Raw genomic sequence first — 20,899 nt, forward strand, 5'->3', positions numbered from 1 at the left:
CTTCACCAGGAATTCGACCAGCAGGCAGGCCGGCCAACCGCCCATGTCCCCTCCCCATGGCCAGGCTGGCTGGACCCCACCTATGCATGAATTCATGCACCGGGCCTCTAATATATATATATATTAGAGGCCCGGTGCATGAATTCATGCATAGGTGTCATATATATATTATATATATATATTACATATATATATATATATATATATATGTAATATATATATATTATATATATTACATATATATATTATATATATATATATATTAGAGGCCCGGTGCATTATATATATATATGTGGGTGTGTGTATGTATATATATATGTGTGTGTACACACACACACACACACACACACACACTGAGTGGCCAGATTATTATGATCTCTGAACGCATAATAATCTGGCCACTCAGTGTGTGTGTGTGTGTGTGTGTGTGTGTGTGTGTGTGTGTGTGTGTGTAATGCTTCTTACATCATTTTAACTTGACTACAGAAGGTTCTCGGGTTATGTCGGAGATCCGTTCCTATGGCACAACATAAAGCAATTTTCGCTGTAAGTCGGAACCCACCTACATAAGCACCTACGTCACTCACATGTCGGAACCCACCTACATAAGCACCTACGTCACTCACATGTCGGAACCCACCTACATAAGCACCTACGTCACTCACATGTATACACACACACACACACACACACACACACACATACTGAGCACATACACAGCAGTAATGAAGTGTAACAGTAAAAAAAAAAATTAAAAGATAACAATTTCTGACCTTTACTTGTGGTAAATAAATAATAAAAAACAAAAAGCACAGATGTATATATGTCGAAATGACGAAACTTTTTTTTTTTATTATAAATAAATGGGAGATGGCAACATAACCACAAAACGACGTACGTCGAGTCCGATGTAACCCAAGGACTGCCTGTATAGTTTTAAGACTGTGACCAATAACTTATCAAACAGGAAACACTGGAAAAGGAATGGAGTGCAAAAGACTCCTATCTGGTATCTAAATTATTTTTTCAGAAACTCTAAAATAAGGAGTGTGTATCCTTACCTAGGAAGCAAGATGGTTAAGGATCCTAACTGTTAATGATTCAGCAATACAATAGAAAGAGATGCTGGGTTTCCAGATTCCTTATCACTGTTTCTCAAGCGCCTGTCTCCTTCAAACACCACCTGGTGGCTTACTCACCTCCAGCTGTATTGATCACCAAGCCAGAAAACAATAGTTCCACATTCGTAAAGCCAAAGTAGAAGGTCATGTGCTGTCAAAAACCAAAACAAGTCAAATTAGAGATTCTAAATGAGAATTTCAAGTTAAGAACCTTAGAATACTTAACAGTTGCAGATCTAGATAATATTCACTGCAGTGGGAAGTTTTCTCCTTCATTTTAGCATTACTACACAAGCACTCTCCACAAGTACTCCTTTGTCCCCATCATTGACTTTTGTCTTTTTCTCTTTTCTACACTAAACATAAAGACCAGAACTTAATTTAGAAAAGAGTTAATTTTGAAAGAAAGGAATATAGAAGAAAGGACCCTGGAAATATTGCTTCTGGTGTGGCTCTGTGATTAACCTGCGACATGATCTTGGGCAAATCACCTGCCATCTGGATCTGCCTTAGTTTTTTCTGATAGGTAAACTGGCCTTTAAATAACAACCTTCCAGTCCTAAAATTAAATTATTTCTGCTACCCAAGTGTGTGGGAAAGGGCCCAGCTGCCTCTCCCAATGGCACTCACCATCATCATCATGTTGCCGTCTCCCCCTCCGTGGAGGTGGGAGGCTGAAGTGGCCGGGTGATGGTGAGAAGGTGGCATGGTACTGCTGTGGTCCACAGAGTTCGTCACCATATGGTGGGAATGGCTCATTTTTCCAGGAAAAGTTGAGAATCAGCAGAAGATTCTAAGGAAAAGGATAGTATATAATACCTTAAGGATATAAAAATCTTGATTCTTGATAAATACTTAGGTCTATGTGGAATTTCACCCACTGAATTAATGCTCTTCTAGTGTCTTTACTCAGAATTATTTTTTTATATTCTAGAGATAAAGAGAACTAACTGTGCTCATAGAGATCATCTTTGGAAATTGTGGCAGAAGGAATTTGCACCTTGAGTTTCAGAAACCTAACCCTTATTTTGCAGAATCATTCCTTGAATAGATATGTTCAATGTGTGTTCAAATTTAAATATGAGATAAGAAGAAATGTAATTTCTTTGGGTTGCAGGAAACAGACAATTTTTGTAATAATGGACAAATTGATGCCATTAATGACATTTCACTGCTCTTGGGCTTTCTAACCATGTTGGTAGATAAAAAGCAAGCACTTCAGATAATTCACTTAATTGGATGGCCTGTGTTCAGTCAGGATGTTAAGAACACATTTTCACATGTAGGACAACCAGCCTTCAGCTAATTTAAATTTGAAGAAAAGGTCTACTGCTGCCCCAGGCGAGCAGTGTGCTCAGAATTTAGATACAATTGCAATCCCAGCCAGGCATTAGAATTAAGAACACTGAAAACAAGGTATAAATTGACTTTCTATATTAAATTAAGTCTAGACAAAGGCATATTCAGCCTTGTATCTTACTATCACATCACTGCTTTACTGCAAAAGTCCATCTGGGAGAAAAACCAAGGAGCAAAAACTCCGGCCACTGAGGTGGGGGTGGGGAGTGGGAAGCTGGAACTTGAGGAGGGTGTTGATGGATTCTCTTTTTGTGTTCACAACTCCAGCTGGTGGAGGAAAGAGTGCATTAGAAATTCCAAATAGGCAGTCACGCTCATGAGCCTGAATATGCCTCTCAGTATTTATTCAATCAATAAATATTTATAAAACTCCTACTATGTGCCAAATTTTGAGCTAAGTGCTAGTAATTTAACAGTGACTAAGACAGACAAGGTACCTGATAGAGAGAGAAACAAGTAAACAGAGCAATTTCATGGTGTGATTAGTGCTATGAAGGAAAACAACAGGATAATATGACAGACAGCCTTACTAAGAGGTAGAGAAAAGGCATACTTTAAAAAAATTCTCTGAAGTTTTTATTGGCCCCCTGCCCTCCAAGGGGTGTCCCGCTTCTGCTGCCTCAATGTCTCAGAACTTTGGTGTCATTGACCTCAGACACCACTTTGCCATCCACAATCGTGGGGATGTTGGTCTTTTGGAAGGATTGCATGGAATTGCTGTTACTCAGGACATCACCAAGATCAAAGTCCTCCCGTTCTTCCAGCAGGCAGTGGTAGCAATCTCGGCCTTCAGCTGGACCTTGATGTTCAGCAGGATCTCAGACTCCTGGGCCTGGTGCTGCTCTCTGCCCGGGTCGGGGACAGCTCTGATCACAGCCTCAGCAGGATCCCATTGAGCTGCTCCGTCTGCACCTCCCTCAGCCTGCAGATTTCTCATGGAGTCTAGGGTGTTTGGATTACTCATCTCCTAAAGCAATCAAACATACCTAACCATTCTCTTTAGAAGAAAAATTCTGCTGATAGGAGGTAAATTGGCAGTTGGTTAGTGTTTGTTGCTTTCCTTCCATAGCTCTAATCTAAGAAGATCCAAGCTCAGCTTTTTTTCAGAATAAGAATGGGTACTAAATAATAAATCAAAGAGTAGCAATACAGCAATATCATTTATTGTCTCAATTTGTAACCTGAAAAAAATTAATCTGAAGAAAATGGTTTAATCATGAGCTGTGCTGTTTTGTCTAGTTTCTCTAAACTCCACAGCCATCTTTAACTATTTGCTTCTCAAGAACTGTATATTCTCTAATTTAGCTCCACCCCACTGTCTCTAAGAACTGGGGTCAAGGTCCACAAAGTAGCTCTACTGTACTGTCATGCAATCAAATGTTTTGATTTGTAAAGCAATTACAATGAATGGAACTTGTGGAAGAGTAATGATGAGTGGAACCTTAGCAAAGTTTATTTACTGATTCACTGGATTTCTGGTTTTAGGTCAACCTATGTGCATATCTTAATTCCTGGCTTACACTCTTGTTCTTTTTGTTTAATCTTCACTCGAGGATATGTTTTATTGATTTTAGAGAGAGAGAGGGAGGGAAGGGGAGAGAGAGAAAGAGAGACAGAGATAGAGAGAAAGAGAGAGAAACATTGATCGGTTGCCTCTCTGCCTCTTGTACAGGCCCTGACCAGGGATCAAACCTGCAACCTAGGTATGCGCCCTGACTAGGAATCAAGCTGGAACCTATTGGTGTACAGGACAGCACTACAACCAACTGAGCCTCCTGGCCAGGGCAACACTCCTGTTCTTATTTAAAACCTCTACTGTTCATTTTTCTTCTTATCCTTATTCTACTACTTCATCAAATTAAAAAAAATAATTTTATAGAATACTAACCAAAAAAAAAAAAAATCCTGAATATATAACTCAAGGATAGAACTGAAAAACAGAAACAAAATTTTAGAATTCCTTACTTTCAATCCAGGATAAAATCCATCTACAATATGTTATTTACCAAGTTTTTATAACTAGGTGGAAAGATTAGGAATGCTGCATTTCCATTTCCATTTTTGCTCATTCAGGCAACCTAGTTTTCTCTAGCAAAATCGAAGGGGGGCATTTATTTCATTTTCAGTTGGGTACTTGAACTTGGCTATATGCCAGCTTGTTTCTATGGCCCTTAATACTATTAGATATGGGAAATGGAATGGCACATTTGACCCTGAATGTCACACAGCTTTGCATTTATTTCTGCTTTCCCCTTTCCCCCATTTAGTAAGTATGGTAGTATTTATATAAATAGTTTTCAAAACTTCCTTGTATTCAAGGGTCTAATTCTTTCTCAGTCTACTTCTGAGGGTCATCAAAAAAGAAGTTTCCTTTATTCCTGCCTACTCCTCCCCCAACACAGGCACATTGTAAAGCTTAACTAGAGGGCCAGATTCTTTGTAAAACCTAGCTCCTCTAGCAAAATAAACATGAATTTATGGATAGAAGTTAGGAAATGAGCAAGAAGGCTAAATTCTAATGCTTATTCTGAATCTTATCACTCACCTTACTTCTAATAGGTTTAGTTTAAACTTCAAATTCTCTTTTATTTCCTGGTATTGCACAATGATGGATAAGAAACAATAATCCATAGGGACTATGGAGATTAGACTGCACAGAAAGGTTACACAGATGTGGTCATATATCTGCCACATGGTCCCACTTCTCCAGCTCAGACAGATGTAATCTGGAGCTTCAGACAGTTCCTTTGGAGACTGCCTACAGTCTTTCCTGATGTCCACGATAAGGAAGATAAAGAAGAAAGTTTTTATTCTTAAAACGATTAGGGTCATATTCCTTTTTAGATTTGTAGAAACATTATACAAAGAAATCTATCTAGTTGGGCTTCTGCTTTGTGCAGTCATTATTTATGATTGGTGACATAAGCTTTTGGCTCAGATATGGGAAATTCAAGGTCAAAGACAGTAAACTACCATAAACAAGGATTCATGCTTATGGACTATGTTCACATGATCAAGCAATCACTTTAAATGGACTAATCCTGCCTTTTGATAACCTGTGTGGGACCAGTAGATTTCTGAGAAATGGCTCTGGCTTTGTTTCAAGTGCCCCTATTGGTGCACTTTACAATTCTCTTGACAGCTTTCTTCATTCCACACTTATGTTGTCCTTTTGGGGAGGGAGGAGGTAAAGGAAATGTAGGAATAAAGGGGAAAACTTTAAATAATTCCTATATAATAAAATGGTAATATAAAAATCGACCAAATGGTGGAACAACCCGTCGCTATGACGCACACTAACCACCAGGGGGCAGACACTCAACGCAGGAGCTGCACCCTGGGGGTCAGTGTGCTCCCACAGGGGGAGTGCCGCTCAGCCACAAGCTGGGCTGAAGGCTGGCAAGCGCAGAAGCGGTGGTGGGAGACTCTCCTGCCTCCGCCATAGCACTAAGGATGCAGGCAGGGCTGTGCAAGAATGTTGTGCACCGAGCCTCTAGTACAATTAAAAAGGGCTTAGGTATCTCTCCATAACTTGGCATTGTAGGCTAATATACTGGAGCTGTTGAGAAAAAAACATAGTAGCTCCCAGTAAATGGGAGCAGGAAATACAATTTGATGAACTGTATCCCCTAGGCCCTGGCCTCACATTCCTATTCCAAATTGACTGGTAGAAACATGACTGGTAGAAATTCTACGGATATAGTATTCCCTGGCCTGTGTCCTTCTTGAGGTGCAGTGATCATAAGGATACTAATTTTACCAATTCCATTCATAAAGGGTATTAGTAATCAAAGTTTACACAGGCTCTCTGCCAGACTGGCAAAAACTTAGGATTCCGAAAGTTCTACCACATTAATGGGCTAAAACAGTAAGTAAGATGATGCAGTGGAAGTAGAGAGAAAATAGGTCAGGTCAATAAGAAAAAAGGGAAAAAAAGACCTTAAAATTGTACACACACACACACACACACACACACACACACACATACACACACACACACTTCCTCCCAGATTAAGTCTGGCAGGAATGGGAGCTGTTAGGGCACTTGCTACAACTGTAGGTTTATAAAGACAGTCAGAACTCAGGAGAATAATTGCAAAAAGAAACACAACACAACACACACACACACACACACACACACAGCTTACATTTTATCCTTTTAAAAATTCTTCAGTAAGCAAAGGCTACTGTTTTCCCTTCTAACTTTTTGCCTTTGTTGATAATAAAAATAACTCCAAGGGATCATCTACAATAAATTCTCACTGCAATTCTTCATGGCAATGGTTGGGCTAAGATAAGAAATACATTGATAGAACTGGTAAGGAATTAATTTAGTGATTATTTGCAGATTTCAATATTATTTTCTCTTTCTTCACCATAACCAGAATGAGCTCCACTACTTCAGGTCATCTGCACAGGATTTCCTAAAAGCATTTTTCATGGATGAACTCAAACTATACACAGTCTGCTTACTCAGCAGAATCTAAGTGGATGAATTGCTCATTCATCAGACTAATGGGCTGCATCAAAAGTAACCAACTACCAGAGACATAGAGGGAGAAACTACTTCAAACAATTTGCACTTAAAACTTCGAGAACCTTCATTTATGAGAGGCCAGTGATCTAGGCAAACAAGAAATGCTGCATGGACTGACATGTTTTTAAAAGAATAAAAGAGCAGCTATGAATTAGTGGGAGTGGCTCTTTTACTCAGAAATTCTTGGTTAATAATATCTTCTTTAGTAAAAAGGATGATACTCAGGAGCTGCCCTGAAAAAAATTATTCTAACTATCTATGGAAGATAGAAAGCAAACCTGTGATTTAATTCTAATCAACACTGTGTTTCCAGATACTGGTTCAAGGTCACCCCCTTCTATCATAAATTTCATCTCTGCACATCTCTACCCTCCATCTTATTAAGCTGCTCAGGCTGAGCAAAGAATATGAGAAACCTGTTGGGGCAAGACAGATCCTGGAGGAACTGATTACTAGGAGAATTATACAGCCATGGAGGGCTATCATTTTCAAGAGGAAACATGCTAAAGACACACTTAATTTTTCAAATGTGCATTGTCCAATTTCTAGATCACTTATGCCTCCTGGGCAAACATGAATGGACCATACTATTACCATACAAGCAACAAAACATAAAGGACAGAGAACTAATTTAACTGTGAAAGAGATGCAGGTGATAAATACTATGTTGGGCAAGCCGTTTTATATGTTAGAGCTTCTTTTTTCTTAACTGCATAAAATGATTAATAAAGTTTCACTCAGAGCTAAAACTTAATTCTACTTTTTTTTTCAGTTTAGTTTCCAGAACAGAATGTTTCTCTATACCTGTCCTTACTATTGGATTATATATTCTATGAGGACCCTATCGCATTTATCTACGAATCTTCTGCATTTTTTAATACTTGGTACATACTAATAGTGTCTGCTGAAATAAATTACTTTTCTCTGCATTTCTCCTTTGGCAATTTTGCCATAAAAATAGAAGTTAATTCCTCAACCTGCTAATGACACACTGGGAAAACTTTAATAAGTCTGAAATGCTTTATAATATTTGATAGAGTTGCTTAGAAATTATTCAATAGCTCTATATCAAAAAGTAGAAAAATGTAGTTGATAGAGAAGCAACATTGAACTTAAAAAGAAATGTTGTAAGGGTATTCAAATTCATCTAGTTCTAACTATTCCCTTCACAGAAGCCTAGAGTATGAAACCACAGAGCTCTTGGGAGAACCTGACATTTACATTTTTTGGCCTAATTTGCCTTTATAAATACTTTTGTCAAATATTTGTTTTGTGACAATGTGAGGAAACTGTAAACAAAACTCATACATATTTCTAAATTGGGAGAAAGGAAAAGAATACTCAGGTCTGGACCTTAAAGTGGTTTGAAATGCCAAATTGAGCTCCTTTATATAAACCAAGTCTCTAGGGCACTACACCTTGACAAGTGCCACATAAAAGGACAGTAGAGAAAACAGAGCAAACGAAGATAAGATTAACCTAAAAGTGTTTTTATTCTGTACATCTACCAAATGAATAATCACATGGAATCTGAGCAAATGACATAGTATGAAACAATGGCACTTCGTTCCTGTAAATCCAACTCTATTATCTTATTTTTTCCTCACAGTATCTCTTCTGGGTTCAGAGAAACTAAGCACAGAGAGCTTAGTATAAACTATTGAATGTTATACTGGAAAGCTGTGGAGGTATCCTGGCTAGAACCTAGGTTCCTCATTCCCAGCCCAGGGCCTATTCTTTATTAAACCAGCCTTACTGTTAACCCACTGTGACAATTTTGTATCCATAAATGCCACAATGTTGGTCACTTTTCCTAATTCCAAGTAAATTAGAAGATTCACCCAGCAGCCTGCCTTTGGTTTTCACCATCAGCAGCTCTATTACAAACATAGATTTGCCTAACAGTAGCCCTGTCCTGTTCATCCTATATGATACATCAATAACAAATTAATCTACCTAAAGCATGGCTCTACTTATCTACTCAAACAATTCCACTACCCACTAACCTCCCCATTGTCTTCTAACCTCCTTGTTCTGAGAGCACAAATCTCTCAAAGGCCCAACCTACCTTTCTGCCTACATATACTTTGTATTCCAGCCAAATAAGTCCAATTGCCAAAGTTTCTACTCTTCCTAGGACATACTCCACACTTCTCTGTCTGGTATATTTGCTCACATTGTTTCCTCATTCTGGAATGACCATCCTTACAATCTCAATCTCTAATACAACAAACCCTCCTCATCTTCCAAGGTCTAGTTCTAAGACCTCTGAATATTCGTATTCCTTTTTGCCTTTCATAATAACTCCATCTGGGACCAGTCTCACACATGTCTTTATGATCTTTTCAATCTGTGCCTATTTCTGTCATCATGCTGATAGAACAGTATTGAGAAATAGCTGGAAAAACAGTTGAATGGAGGCATTTCTCCAAAATGCCTTCTCAATGTCATCAACTGCAGACATTTAATGAGCTCCTCTTGGACACTTCTTGGGTCCTTCTTGACCCAGCTAAGGAGAGAAAGTCTGGCTCCAACAATTAGGCCCAAAAGAGATGGATGAGCCATTTCTTCATCTACATGCAGGCCACTTGAAATGGAAACCCGAGTGCCCTGTCTCTTATTTGTGGGACATAGAAATCTCACTAAGAATTGGAAGGACCTTAGAAGTCATTGCATGGAGCTCCTCAGTAATATACAAATTCTACAATAACTGTTCAAACACCCCAAGGGATTTGTCAGGCTAGTGTGTTGCTCCCTTCCAGAATTATAAGGAAACAAACATTCTCTTTCCAGCCAAGCCAACCACAGGAATCTGAATCTTGCTATTTGATGGTGATGATGTTGACAATAGAACCAGTATTCCAAGCTATTCTAGTATTTGTACTCCAGATAACATTTGCATGTATTTCTCAAGCTGTAATTTTCATTTTAGGCTATACTCCCAGAAACGAATTTGTCTGCAAAGAGAAACCTAACCACCTTCACATCTAACTTCTGATACTGATATACAATCTGGTATTTATGTTTCTATCCATTACAGACTTACTTTTCCAACTTTATCTCAATCTAATTCTCCTCACATTCAAATATTTCACTGAAACAGATCTTCCTCAATAAATTTAGTACTTTGACACTTGTATACCTCTTTGGCTTGTCATTCCTGTAATTCCTTCCCGCTCCTCCCACACCACTTTGTGTATATGTGCAAATCCTGTCATTACTTAACATGGATCATGCACTTAAAATGTGTCAGAATAAGATAAAGTTAAAACATGGCCCTTGCTCTTTTGAGTTTACAGTCTGGCTCATTCCTTAAGGCTTGGTTAAAATACTACCTTTTCCATGAGTTTTCCTTAAATTCTTAAAAAATAAATATATATATTTCAGAGAGGAAGGGAGAGGGAGAGACAGAAACATCAATGATTAGAGAAAATCATTGATTGGCTGCTTCCTGCACACTCCCAACTGGGGATAGAGCTTGAAACCTGGGCATGTGCCCTGACCAGTGATCAAACCATGACTTCTTCATTCATAGGTGGACCCTCAACCACTGAGCCATACCAGCCGGGCTTTGAATTCTTGACAGAAGAAATTCCTCTTTTCTGAATTTCCCTGGCAATCTTCTGTTATGGAAATTTTGAGTTAGTTCTTAAAATACAAGATAAAGCATTATATATATAAAGTTCTTGGAGGATAAGTAACTAATTTCTACCTCCTTACTACATCTGGAAGAACACTCAACAAATATTCATTCATTCAAAAAAGTATTTAATTCCTATAAAATCCACCAAGGTTTTAATATCTACTTAAAAGGAGCCAGGTGCAAAAAGGCAAGATTCTTGCCTTTGTGGAGCTTAATCTAGAGGAGGAAACTCTCATTAAATATGTAGAGAAGTAAATATGTGTAGGTATATATACACTGTAATTAAATTGTGGTTAGTGATATGAAGTAAACACAGTACAGTGGTAAAGAATAACAGTAAAACAACTAATTTTTATGGAGCGGGGCAGGTAAAGAGAGAGAGAGAAGCCCTAATGAGGTAACATTTAAACAGAAAGATAAATTATTAGAGTTGCGTAGAAGGGCAGGGAGCAGCATCCTAAGGCAAAAAAAGAATCAAGGACATGTAGGGAAGAGAGGCCAATGAGGTTGAAGAGAGAGGCAGAACGGGTATCAATTAAGAAGGTTTCAAAGATCATCTTCAGGAAATTAAATTTTATTCCAAGGGCAACTGGAAGCTATTTACGGGTAATAAGCAGGGAAGTGATACAATTAGCTTATATTTTAACAGAGTACTTTGGCTGCTGTGTAGCATAACTGGCTTTATCTGTTTGTCCCTAATAATATTTCCTGCTCGAGTTTTTCTGTGAGGCATTCACAGAAGGGGGCGGGGGGGGGGGAACTCACAGAACCATGGGCTATAATACTTTATTTTGCCAGAATCCAGAAAGACATCTGTTAAAACTTTAGAAGGATTAGGAGAGCCTTCTAACTTCTGGGTTATAAAATAGTTTGAAGGGCAAAACTGAGGAATATTCTACAAGAATTATCCAGTATTATAAGGACTTCTAAAGTCACATGCCAACCTTGGTAGGTGAGAGTGAAGCTTACAGAATACTGTTAAGAACAAGAGTACGGAGTCAGATGGTATTAAGTCCTGGCTCTGCTAATTTCTAGCTGAGTGTCCTAGTGACATTTCCTATAAAGACCCATGGAACTTTAGATTGGCAGTACTATGTACAAGAGGCTGCTAAAATGGCTGTGCTCAGATTTCAATAGCACTTGGGTAAATGACTCAAATTTGGTAGTTGCTCAATAAATAAAAAATATGATGAAAGTAGACTAAGCTCCCTGCAGAACATGTACAGCAAACTGTAAGATATACAGCAAATGCTTAATAGATTTTTATTTGATTATACAATCTGTACTATACAGATTAGTGATATGGTACAGATTGTATATCAATAGTGATATAAACAAATCCTACTTTTCATTCATACCTCCCCATATATAAGTAATAAATCCAGACTTTATGTGACTCTTTTTTTAATGCCCTGTTTTAGGGACAGTGGAGAACACTAAACTGAATCCAAGATCTGGATTCTGGTCTATTCTACTCCGTAATTTTGTATTTTTTTGGATATAACATCTATGCCAGGGTTTCTCAATTCTGGCATTATTGACGTTTGGGGCTGAATAATTCTTTGTTGCATTGTAGGATGTCTAACAGTAACCCTGGCTATTACTCACTAAATGCCAGTAGCACTGTATCAGTTGTAACCACAAAATGTCTGTAGACACTGCCAAAAGTCACCCCCCGTCACTGAGAACCACTTTTGATCTCCAAGTCTCATCCGAAACTCAGGGAAATATGAAGATAATATCTGTCTTGTTTTCCTTCATGGCTGTTATATTATCAAATACTATAATGAATGGGAAGAAATACTGAGAGAGAAAAAAAGACCATGTGATATATGTAAAAGCATTATTAATACTCTGTAATTATTATTATTTTCTGTGAGTACCCAATAATGAGACTGAAGAAAAATACATCTTGTTTACAGAATGCATTTTAAGGCTTAAGGCTATGTGCAGTCTAATATGCCTTTTTAGGTGGGTATTCAATAGATGTTGGTGGTTGAGTGATTCTAAGTCTGGGTCCAGTAGTAACTTCATTTACTTTTGTGGCATGCTTTCAGGTTTTGCTACTGAGCTACAACAATGTAGTATGTTTCCACATCTACCTTTACTTGACAGACAGGCCTGGATTAAACAAGAATGACTTCATTTCACAGATGGAAAACTGAGGTATGGAAGGTTAATTGACGAGCTAAAATCATGCAGCAGTCAGTCTAGCGGCACTGTGCAATCAGAATCCAGATTCTAACCTCAAGTCCAATGCTCCATTACTTGGATCATGGTACTTTCATCCAACCATCTTGCATTCCTGTCTCTTAATACAAAGATAGCTATTTTGCTTTCTGGGGCAACAACAACAACAACAAAAAAACAAAACAAAACAAAAAAAAACGAGAGAAGGGAACAGAGTTGTAGTTTTGAGAGAAGCATAGAAAGAAATATACTAAACCTATTTCTATTGGAAAGCACAAGTGGATATTCCCTACATTTGGGTTAAATCAATGTCAAGTTATCCAAGCACCCTGTCAAGTCTACCAGGTATGAAGTTCTTGCCATTAAGTTGTCCAGGAAGAGCTAACTCTAGTTGTTACTTACCTCCAGAGTAGTTGTGTCTTGCAACTTAACTATGTTAAGGCATACAATTTGTGCTAAAACTGTTCCCTGCAGCATTCCTGGCTGCTCCCCCTCAATGTGGCTCTAAGTAGGTGAGAATGTACTTCTATATACTAGTAGCTAGAGTGGCAGGCCACATTTCAGCATTTCATTAAAATTCACAAAATCTTCAACTGCCATTCCGCTATGTATTTTCAGTGTCAGAAACAGAACTTTTAAAGAATAAGTCATAAAAAAAGTAACCATTTATTTTACTCCTTTAAACTACCAGACCACCTCTGATTATTATGCCTCCATATGAACTTTCTAACGCTGAATGTTGTCACAAAGAGTCATCACTCCCAACCACTGATTCAACAGTTCCAGGAATTCTCAGGAAACATGAGTGGGAGCCCACCTTTACCTTTATTATTACTATAGTTTCAAAGAACATTAGACTAGAAATTAGGAAATTTTGATTCTAGCCTATTTTTCCCCAAACATTAGGTAACTTAATCTTTATGGTCACAGTTTCCTCAGTAGAGAGATGGAATAATTCATCTTTGGGACCAATTTCAATTAGAAAAGTTTAGGTGTGTATAATATTTCAATGAGAAACAAATGCATACTTATCTTTTCTAAATGCATCTGAATATTAGTTGATATGCTTTAGACATTCTAACATTTCTTTTTTAAAAAAATATTTTTATTGACTTGAGAGAAGAAGGTAGAGGGAGAGAGAGATAGAAACATCAATGATGAGAGAGAATAATTGATCGGCTGTCTCCTGCACACCCCACACAGGGGATCAAACCCGCAACCCGGATGTGTGCCCTTGGCCAGGATCGAACCCTGGACCTTTCAGTCCCCAGGCCGATGCTCTATCCACTGAGCCAAACCGGCTAGGGCCAGGTAACTCTTAAATGACTCAAAAATTTGAGAACCCCAGTTCTGAATTATAGAGATGTACAACATAGATATATAGTATAAGGAATTTAAGAATTGAATGTTTAATAAGTGAGAACTTAAAAAAAAAAAAAAGGAAAGAAGTCAAGATTCAACCAGTATCTAAAATAAAACATTTACTTTGATATTCCGAAAGGACACAGAGCTAGCATAGTCTCACTTGAAAGTTTACACACACCACCACCTAATAACCGAAGAACCTTCTGGAGTAACACTGAATTGCCAATGGCTCATCTATTGGATTTGCGAGAGGTTTTTACACCCACTGTGTGAGTAAAATCTGAGTTTCAGATGAAGGGGAAATTATATATTTTTCTGTAATTTTATTTTTCTAGATTAGTTATAAAATACAGGAGCTAAACTACCAGAAAAGATTAAGCTCAAATAGGAAATGCAGTGCTTTGTATGAAGAAACTGTTGGATATTAGTTCTTAACATGATTAATAAAATTAAGATTTATTCCCAGTTTAGCACTGTAGGGTCTGTCCTAACAACTCCTGCCTTTCTGAGATTGGGAGTTCACTCTGAGATCCGAAATAGGTCACCAAAAACAAATAAAGAAAAACATGAGAAGGAAGCTGTGGGCAGAAAAGGTATTTCCCATTTCTTTTTTATGGCAACTCTCCCAGTACACAGGGAGCTATACTCATTCTCTAACTGGTAAAACTGTACCTACTGGTTGTGGGCCTCTGGGGGTTGGCGGCGTGGGGTCACGGGCGCCTCCCAGCCGGACACCCCGGGCTGCCTCTGGGAGGGGATGGCAGTGTGGGGTCCTGGGCGCCTCCTATCCAGACACCCCGGGCTGCCTCTGGGAGGGGATGGCGGCGTGGGGGCGCGGGTGCCTCCCAGCCAGACACCCCGGGCTGCCTCTGGGAGGGGTTGGTGGCGTGGGAGCTCGGGCGCCTGCCATACAGACACCCCGTGCGGCCTCTGGGAGCAGTTGGCAGTGTGGGGTCGCGGATGCCTCCCAGCTGGACACCCCGGGCTGCCTCTGGGAGGGGTTGGCGGTGTGGGTTCACGGGCGCCTCCCAGCTGGACACCCCGGGCTGCCTCTGGGAGGGGATGGCAGTGTGGGGTCCTGGGCGCCTCCTATCCAGACACCCCGGGCTGCCTCTGGGAGGGGATGGCGGCGTGGGGGCGCGGATGCCTCCCATCCAGACACCCCGGGCTGCCTCTGGGAGGGGTTGGCGGCGTGGGGGCGCGGATGCCTCCCATCCAGACACCCCGGGCTGCCTCTGGGAGGGGTTGGCGGCCTGGGGTCACGGGGGCCTCCTATCCAGACACCCCGGGCTGCCTCTGGGAGGGGATGGTGGCGTGGGGTCCTGGGCGCCTCCCATCCAGACACCCCGGGCTGCCTCTGGGAGGGGTTGGCGGCGTGGGGTCGCGGATGCCTCCCATCCAGACACCCCGGGCTGCCTCTGGGAGGGGTTGGCGGCGTGGGAGCTCGGGCGCCTGCCATACAGACACCCCGTGCGGCCTCTGGGAGCGATTGGCAGTGTGGGGTCGCGGATGCCTCCCAGCCGGACACCCCGGGCTGCCTCTGGGAGGGGATGGCGGCGTGGGTTCACGGGCGCCTCCCAGCTGGACACCCCGGGCTGCCTCTGGGAGGGGATGGCGGTGTGGGGGACAGACACCTCCCAGCCTGACACCGGGGGCTGCTTCTGGGAGGGGATGGTAGCATGGGGTCCCCAGCACCTCCCAGCCCGGTCACGCCCCCCCCCCCCCCCCCCCGGGTGCCGATCGCCCCAGGCACCCCGGGGAGCGGCGGCATGGGCCCGGCCACGCCCCCCCGGGGTGCCGATCGCCCCAGGCACCCCGGGGAGCTGTGGCATGGGCCCGGCCACGCCCCCCCGGGGTGCCGATCGCCCCAGGCACCCCGGGGAGCGGCGGCATGGGCCCGGCCACGCCCCCCCGGGGTGCCGATCGCCCCAGGCACCCCGGGGAGCGGCGGCATGGGCCCGGCCACGCCCCCCCGGGGTGCCGATCGCCCCAGGCACCCCGGGGAGCGGCGGCATGGGCCCGGCCACGCCCTCCGGGGTGCCGATCGCCCCAGGCACCCCGGGGAGTGGCGGCATGATCGCCCCAGGCATCCCGGGGAGTGGCGGCATGGGCCCGGCCACGCCCCCCGGGGTGCCGATCGCCCCAGGCACCCCGGGGAGCGGCCACGCCCCCCCCCCCCCCCCCGGGTGCCGATCGCCCCAGGCACCCCGGGGAGCGGCGGCATGGGCGCGGCCACTGGGCGCCGCCATCTTAATTTTATCAACGGTTGACAGGCCACCCGGAGTCCCGCCCTCAGCCTCCGCTGGCCCAATCGGGGGCATAGCGGAGGTGCGGTCAATTTGCATGTTTCTCTATTATAAGGTAAGATTGTTTTTGCCCATCTTATATTGTCTATATTTTAGCTTCTTAAGAGTAGGTAAGAGGTGGAATTAGAATTGGAATGTTATGGCTTAGAATTCTACTCCTTAGTTCTAAGCCATAACATGGCATCATGCACCTGGTGGTATTTCTGAAATCATAATAAAGGAAATTCTTTTCATGGTTAGTTTCTAGAAAGTTTATGGGCCTTTTATAAGGTGCCTAAATAACAGGTAGAAAAAAGCCTAGTGAAGCATCTAGCTTAAGCTACTCAGCAGTAATTTTCCCTGGGAATCTTGCATCTAAGTAAGCTTATATTTGGAAAGGTAGGACCTACCTGGCTGAGCTGAATGTTAATTAAGTCCTATAATTCTGTCATCTGTAACTATAGGAGTTATAGTCCACCAATGGGCTGGTTGTCTCATATACCACAGTTTATCAGAGCTATCCCACAGAAAGTATATGAGTGCTTAAAGCATGGCCCATAGACAAGTTTATTTATTCTAAAACTAGTGGCCTGGTGCACAAAATTTGTGCACGAGGCAGGGGAGGGGTGAGGAGTGTCCCTCAGCCCAGCCTGCACCCTCTCCAATCTGAGACATCCCTCTCGCAATCTGGGACTGCTGGCTCCTAACGCTCACCTGTCTACCTGTCTGATCGCCCCTAACCACTCTACCTGTTGGCCTGCTCGCCCCCAACTGCCCTCCCCTTCCCCCCTCTGGCCTGCTCACCCCCAACTGCTCCCCGCTGGCCTGATCGCCCCCAACTGTCCCCCGCTGCTGGCCTGATTGCCCCCAACTGCCCCTCTCTGCCGGTCTGCTTGCCCCCAACTGCCACCCTCCTGCTGGCTTGATCGTCCCAACTGCTCCCAACTGCCGGCCTGCTCATCCCCAACTGCCCCCCCGCCGGCCTGCTAGCCCCCAACTGGCCCCCACTACTGGCCTGCTTGCCCCCAACTGCCCCCGCCCCCCATTGGCCTGATCACCCCCAACTGCCCTCCCCTCCTGGCCTGTTCGCCCCTAACCACCTCTGCCTTGGCCCTGCCACCATGGCTTTGTCCGGAAGGTCTCCTGGTCTAATTAGCATAATACTCTTTTATTAGTATAGATAAAAAAGTCAACGCTAATTAAATTTTCTCTTCTAAATGTATAGCTTCATTAATTTATAACCTGGAGTTTGTATTAACCTAATATACACTGTGATCTTTATGACTTCATACACATAAAATGAGATTTGTGGGGGGAAAAGGATATATGTTTATTTTTAGTTGCATATTCCTAGGTCATTCCTACCAAGTATGCCTAGCTCTATAGCTACCACTAGTGTATAGCTAAATAAATAAGGTCCCAAAATTTTAACTGCAGCACAAGGAATGGCAATGGGAAGTTATGTGTTAACCATTACTTAAACATACACAGACACACATTTCTCTCCAAGATAATTTACTTGGCCTTTTGCCCCTTCCTGAATCAAATTAGGTGTGCACAGGGGTAGGTTGCAAGGTGTGCCATGCATGCTGGCAGGAAAAAGAATTTGTCACCTGAGAGAGCAGCAAAGTAGAAGCTAGATTACTCTGACATCAACCCAAACTCAATTCAGCAAGTATTTATTAAGTACCCTGTATCCCAAGGTGGGGAATTTGGAATGGAAGAGGATGGAAGTTCTGGCTGAAACCTGCTATTTGTAAAACAAATTTCACAAATGGTATAAATCACAGAGAGAGAAAATGATGGAGGTGAGAAACTGAAGGAAGGAAGGTTAGCAGGTATGGTCAAAAGGGTAGAGGAGATAATATTAATTCTGATCTGCTTATGGCCCCTAGCTCCCCAAAAGGTGATTGTTATGACCCATTTCACAATATTATCACATCTCGCAAAATAAAAACAACAAAACACACAAAAAAAACTAGAAGCCAGTAAGTAACTCATGTAAACAGATAGGTATTAGTTAGCTCTCTGGTTTACTTATCTTTCTATTTTTAATCCCTATATGGACTCTAATAACCAGCTAATCTTTTGAATCCTCTATGTGGTAAGTACTGGTAAAAGTAGTTGGGAGATAGTCCTTTTTTATTTTTTAAAATATATTTTTATTGATTTCAGAGAGGAAGGGAGAGGGAGAGAGATAGAAACATCAATAAGGAGAATCACTGATTGGCTGCCTCCTGCATGCCTACAACCCGGCCATGTGCCCTGACGGAAATTCGAACCATAATCTCCTGGTTTATAGGTAGATGCTCAACCACTGAACCACACCAGCCAGGCGAGACAGTTCTTTTTTGTCCTGAGTTAGCAAATTAGCTCCTGAGTAATATCACAATGAACAGCACTAGAAAAATCTATATAGGATCATGATGGAGATGACTTTTGTCAAGTTTGCAATTCAATATCATTTTGGTGAGGTTGCCTATACTTGGCCTTTATTTAAGATGTAGTCTCTGAATAACAAGAAATAAAAATTAAGATGTTTTCAAGGAAAATATACCTTCTCAACTCTCACTGTTCACTTACAATTAAAATTTCATAGAACATCAGAACTAGAAGTCATTAATTACCAGTCTGATGCACATGCCCTTTGAACCAGCAATTCCACTTCTAAATATCTACTGACACATATGAAAAATGTTATGTGAACAAAGTTATTTGTTTCAGGACTATCTGTAAAAGCAAACTAATGAAAATACAACTTAAATGTTCATTGCTAGGGCACTGTGACCATCTATAATAATAAAAGCGTAATATGCTAATTAGACCGGACAAAGCCAGTGCTTGGAGGGAAGCCGGTGCCAGCAGCCAGGGGAAGGAAGGCCTACTCTTGTGTGAATTTCATGTATCGGGCCTCTAGTATGTCTATAAAATGGGACACCTTGCTGTCATAAACAAGAATGAGGAAGCTCTTTATATACTGCTATAGAATGATCTCCAAGGTATATTATGAGACGAACAAAGCAGGTGCACTGTATGCTATCGTTTGTAAAAAAGAAAAAAGTAAAGGAAAAAAATTATATGCATGTTATTTGTAAACACCTACACTACCTCTGGGGTTAGGGGCACAAGAAAGTGGCAACAGCCCAGTGTGGCTCAGTGGTTGAGAGTTGACTCATGAACATGGAAATCACAGTTTGATTCCCGATCTGGGCACATGCCAGGGTTGCAGGCTCGATCTCCAGGAGGGGGCGTGCAGGAGGCAGCCGATCAATGATTCTCTCTCATCACTGATGCTTCTATCTCTCTCTCCCTCTCCCTTCCTCTTTCTGAAATCAATAAAAACATTTTAATAAAAAAATAAAAAATAAAGTGACAACACTGTGATCCCTAGGAGGTAAACTGGTCAGATGTGGTTTATTTCACTAAACATCCTTGTGTAGCTTTTGAATTCTGAGCCACGTGAATGTAATTCCTATTTTTAAAAATTACATTTTAAGTCCAACTCCTTTATTTCACAGATGGGGAAACTGAGGTGCATGTTATTGAATAATTATGCTATTATATTCTTTAGTCAACTGAACTGTAACATTTGCTTCTCACATAAGGCTTCTGTAACACTAGGCTAACCACTTTCCCCAAACCTCCCATTTCTCCAAAGGTTTTACCAAGAAGCAACCAAGAAGCAGCTAAGCAGGAGGGGTTTCTGGGCTTTACATATCCTGTTTTAGCAGCAAATAACATAGAAGCTCCTGTTTCTCTTGCCTACTCTCACCTTTCTGTACAAAGAAGATCAAATGTACAACTACATTTTCACAAAGGCTTTAGAAAAGCTTTTATTTGCCTTGTCCGAATAGGACAACTCAAATTTGATACGTCAAACAAACAAACTGAAAAGGTCTTTTAGTTATGCAATGATAGAAGGGCCTAAGTCCAATGGGGAGTATATCTTCCCGCTACTATACTCCATTTCTCTGATATCTTTTGTTGTTGACTAAGCCACATACTGGAATAAAGCAATCACGAGATGTACCCTTTTACACTCCTCTTACTGGATCCTTTTGTAATCTTGACACATTTCCAATGTGTTAACCACGAGTGCTTTAGTATGATTTAGGTAAAGTTTTCAGAGTTTTATAGACGGTGTGATACGAGGGGAGAAAACACTGGATTAGGTATCAGAGGCACTGAGCTATAGACACAAGTTTACCGTTATTAGCCATGTTACATTAAACCAATTACCTAAACCCAACAAGTACTAGTTCCTTTATTGCAAAATGGATATAAAAATACCTACCCTGCCAACCTCACAGGTTTGCAAGGATCACATAAAATGTCAAAATAGTTCCTAATCTTAAGGTATAATAAGTATGAAATGTTATAAATATTAGCTTACTTACTC

The 20,899-nt window shown here is 41.6% G+C and overlaps 1 protein-coding gene across 1 annotated transcript in view; it reads right to left on the reverse strand.

Moving 5' to 3' along the window:
* SLC31A1 (solute carrier family 31 member 1) overlaps window positions 1-20,899 on the reverse strand; it is a 33,428-nt gene that overhangs the window by 5,290 nt on the left and 7,239 nt on the right. Inside the window, exons 2-3 of the mRNA XM_079791083.1 lie at window positions 1,752-1,914; window positions 1,200-1,272 (exon numbers count right to left, since the gene is read on the reverse strand). Coding sequence (XP_079647209.1) covers window positions 1,200-1,272; window positions 1,752-1,880 — 202 coding nt within the window. The 5' untranslated portion in view covers window positions 1,881-1,914. The remainder of the gene's footprint in view (window positions 1-1,199; window positions 1,273-1,751; window positions 1,915-20,899) is intronic.

This window comes from Cnephaeus nilssonii (genome assembly GCF_951640355.1).
Source record: "Cnephaeus nilssonii genome assembly, chromosome: 14".
Classification (NCBI taxonomy): domain Eukaryota; kingdom Metazoa; phylum Chordata; class Mammalia; order Chiroptera; family Vespertilionidae; genus Cnephaeus; species Cnephaeus nilssonii.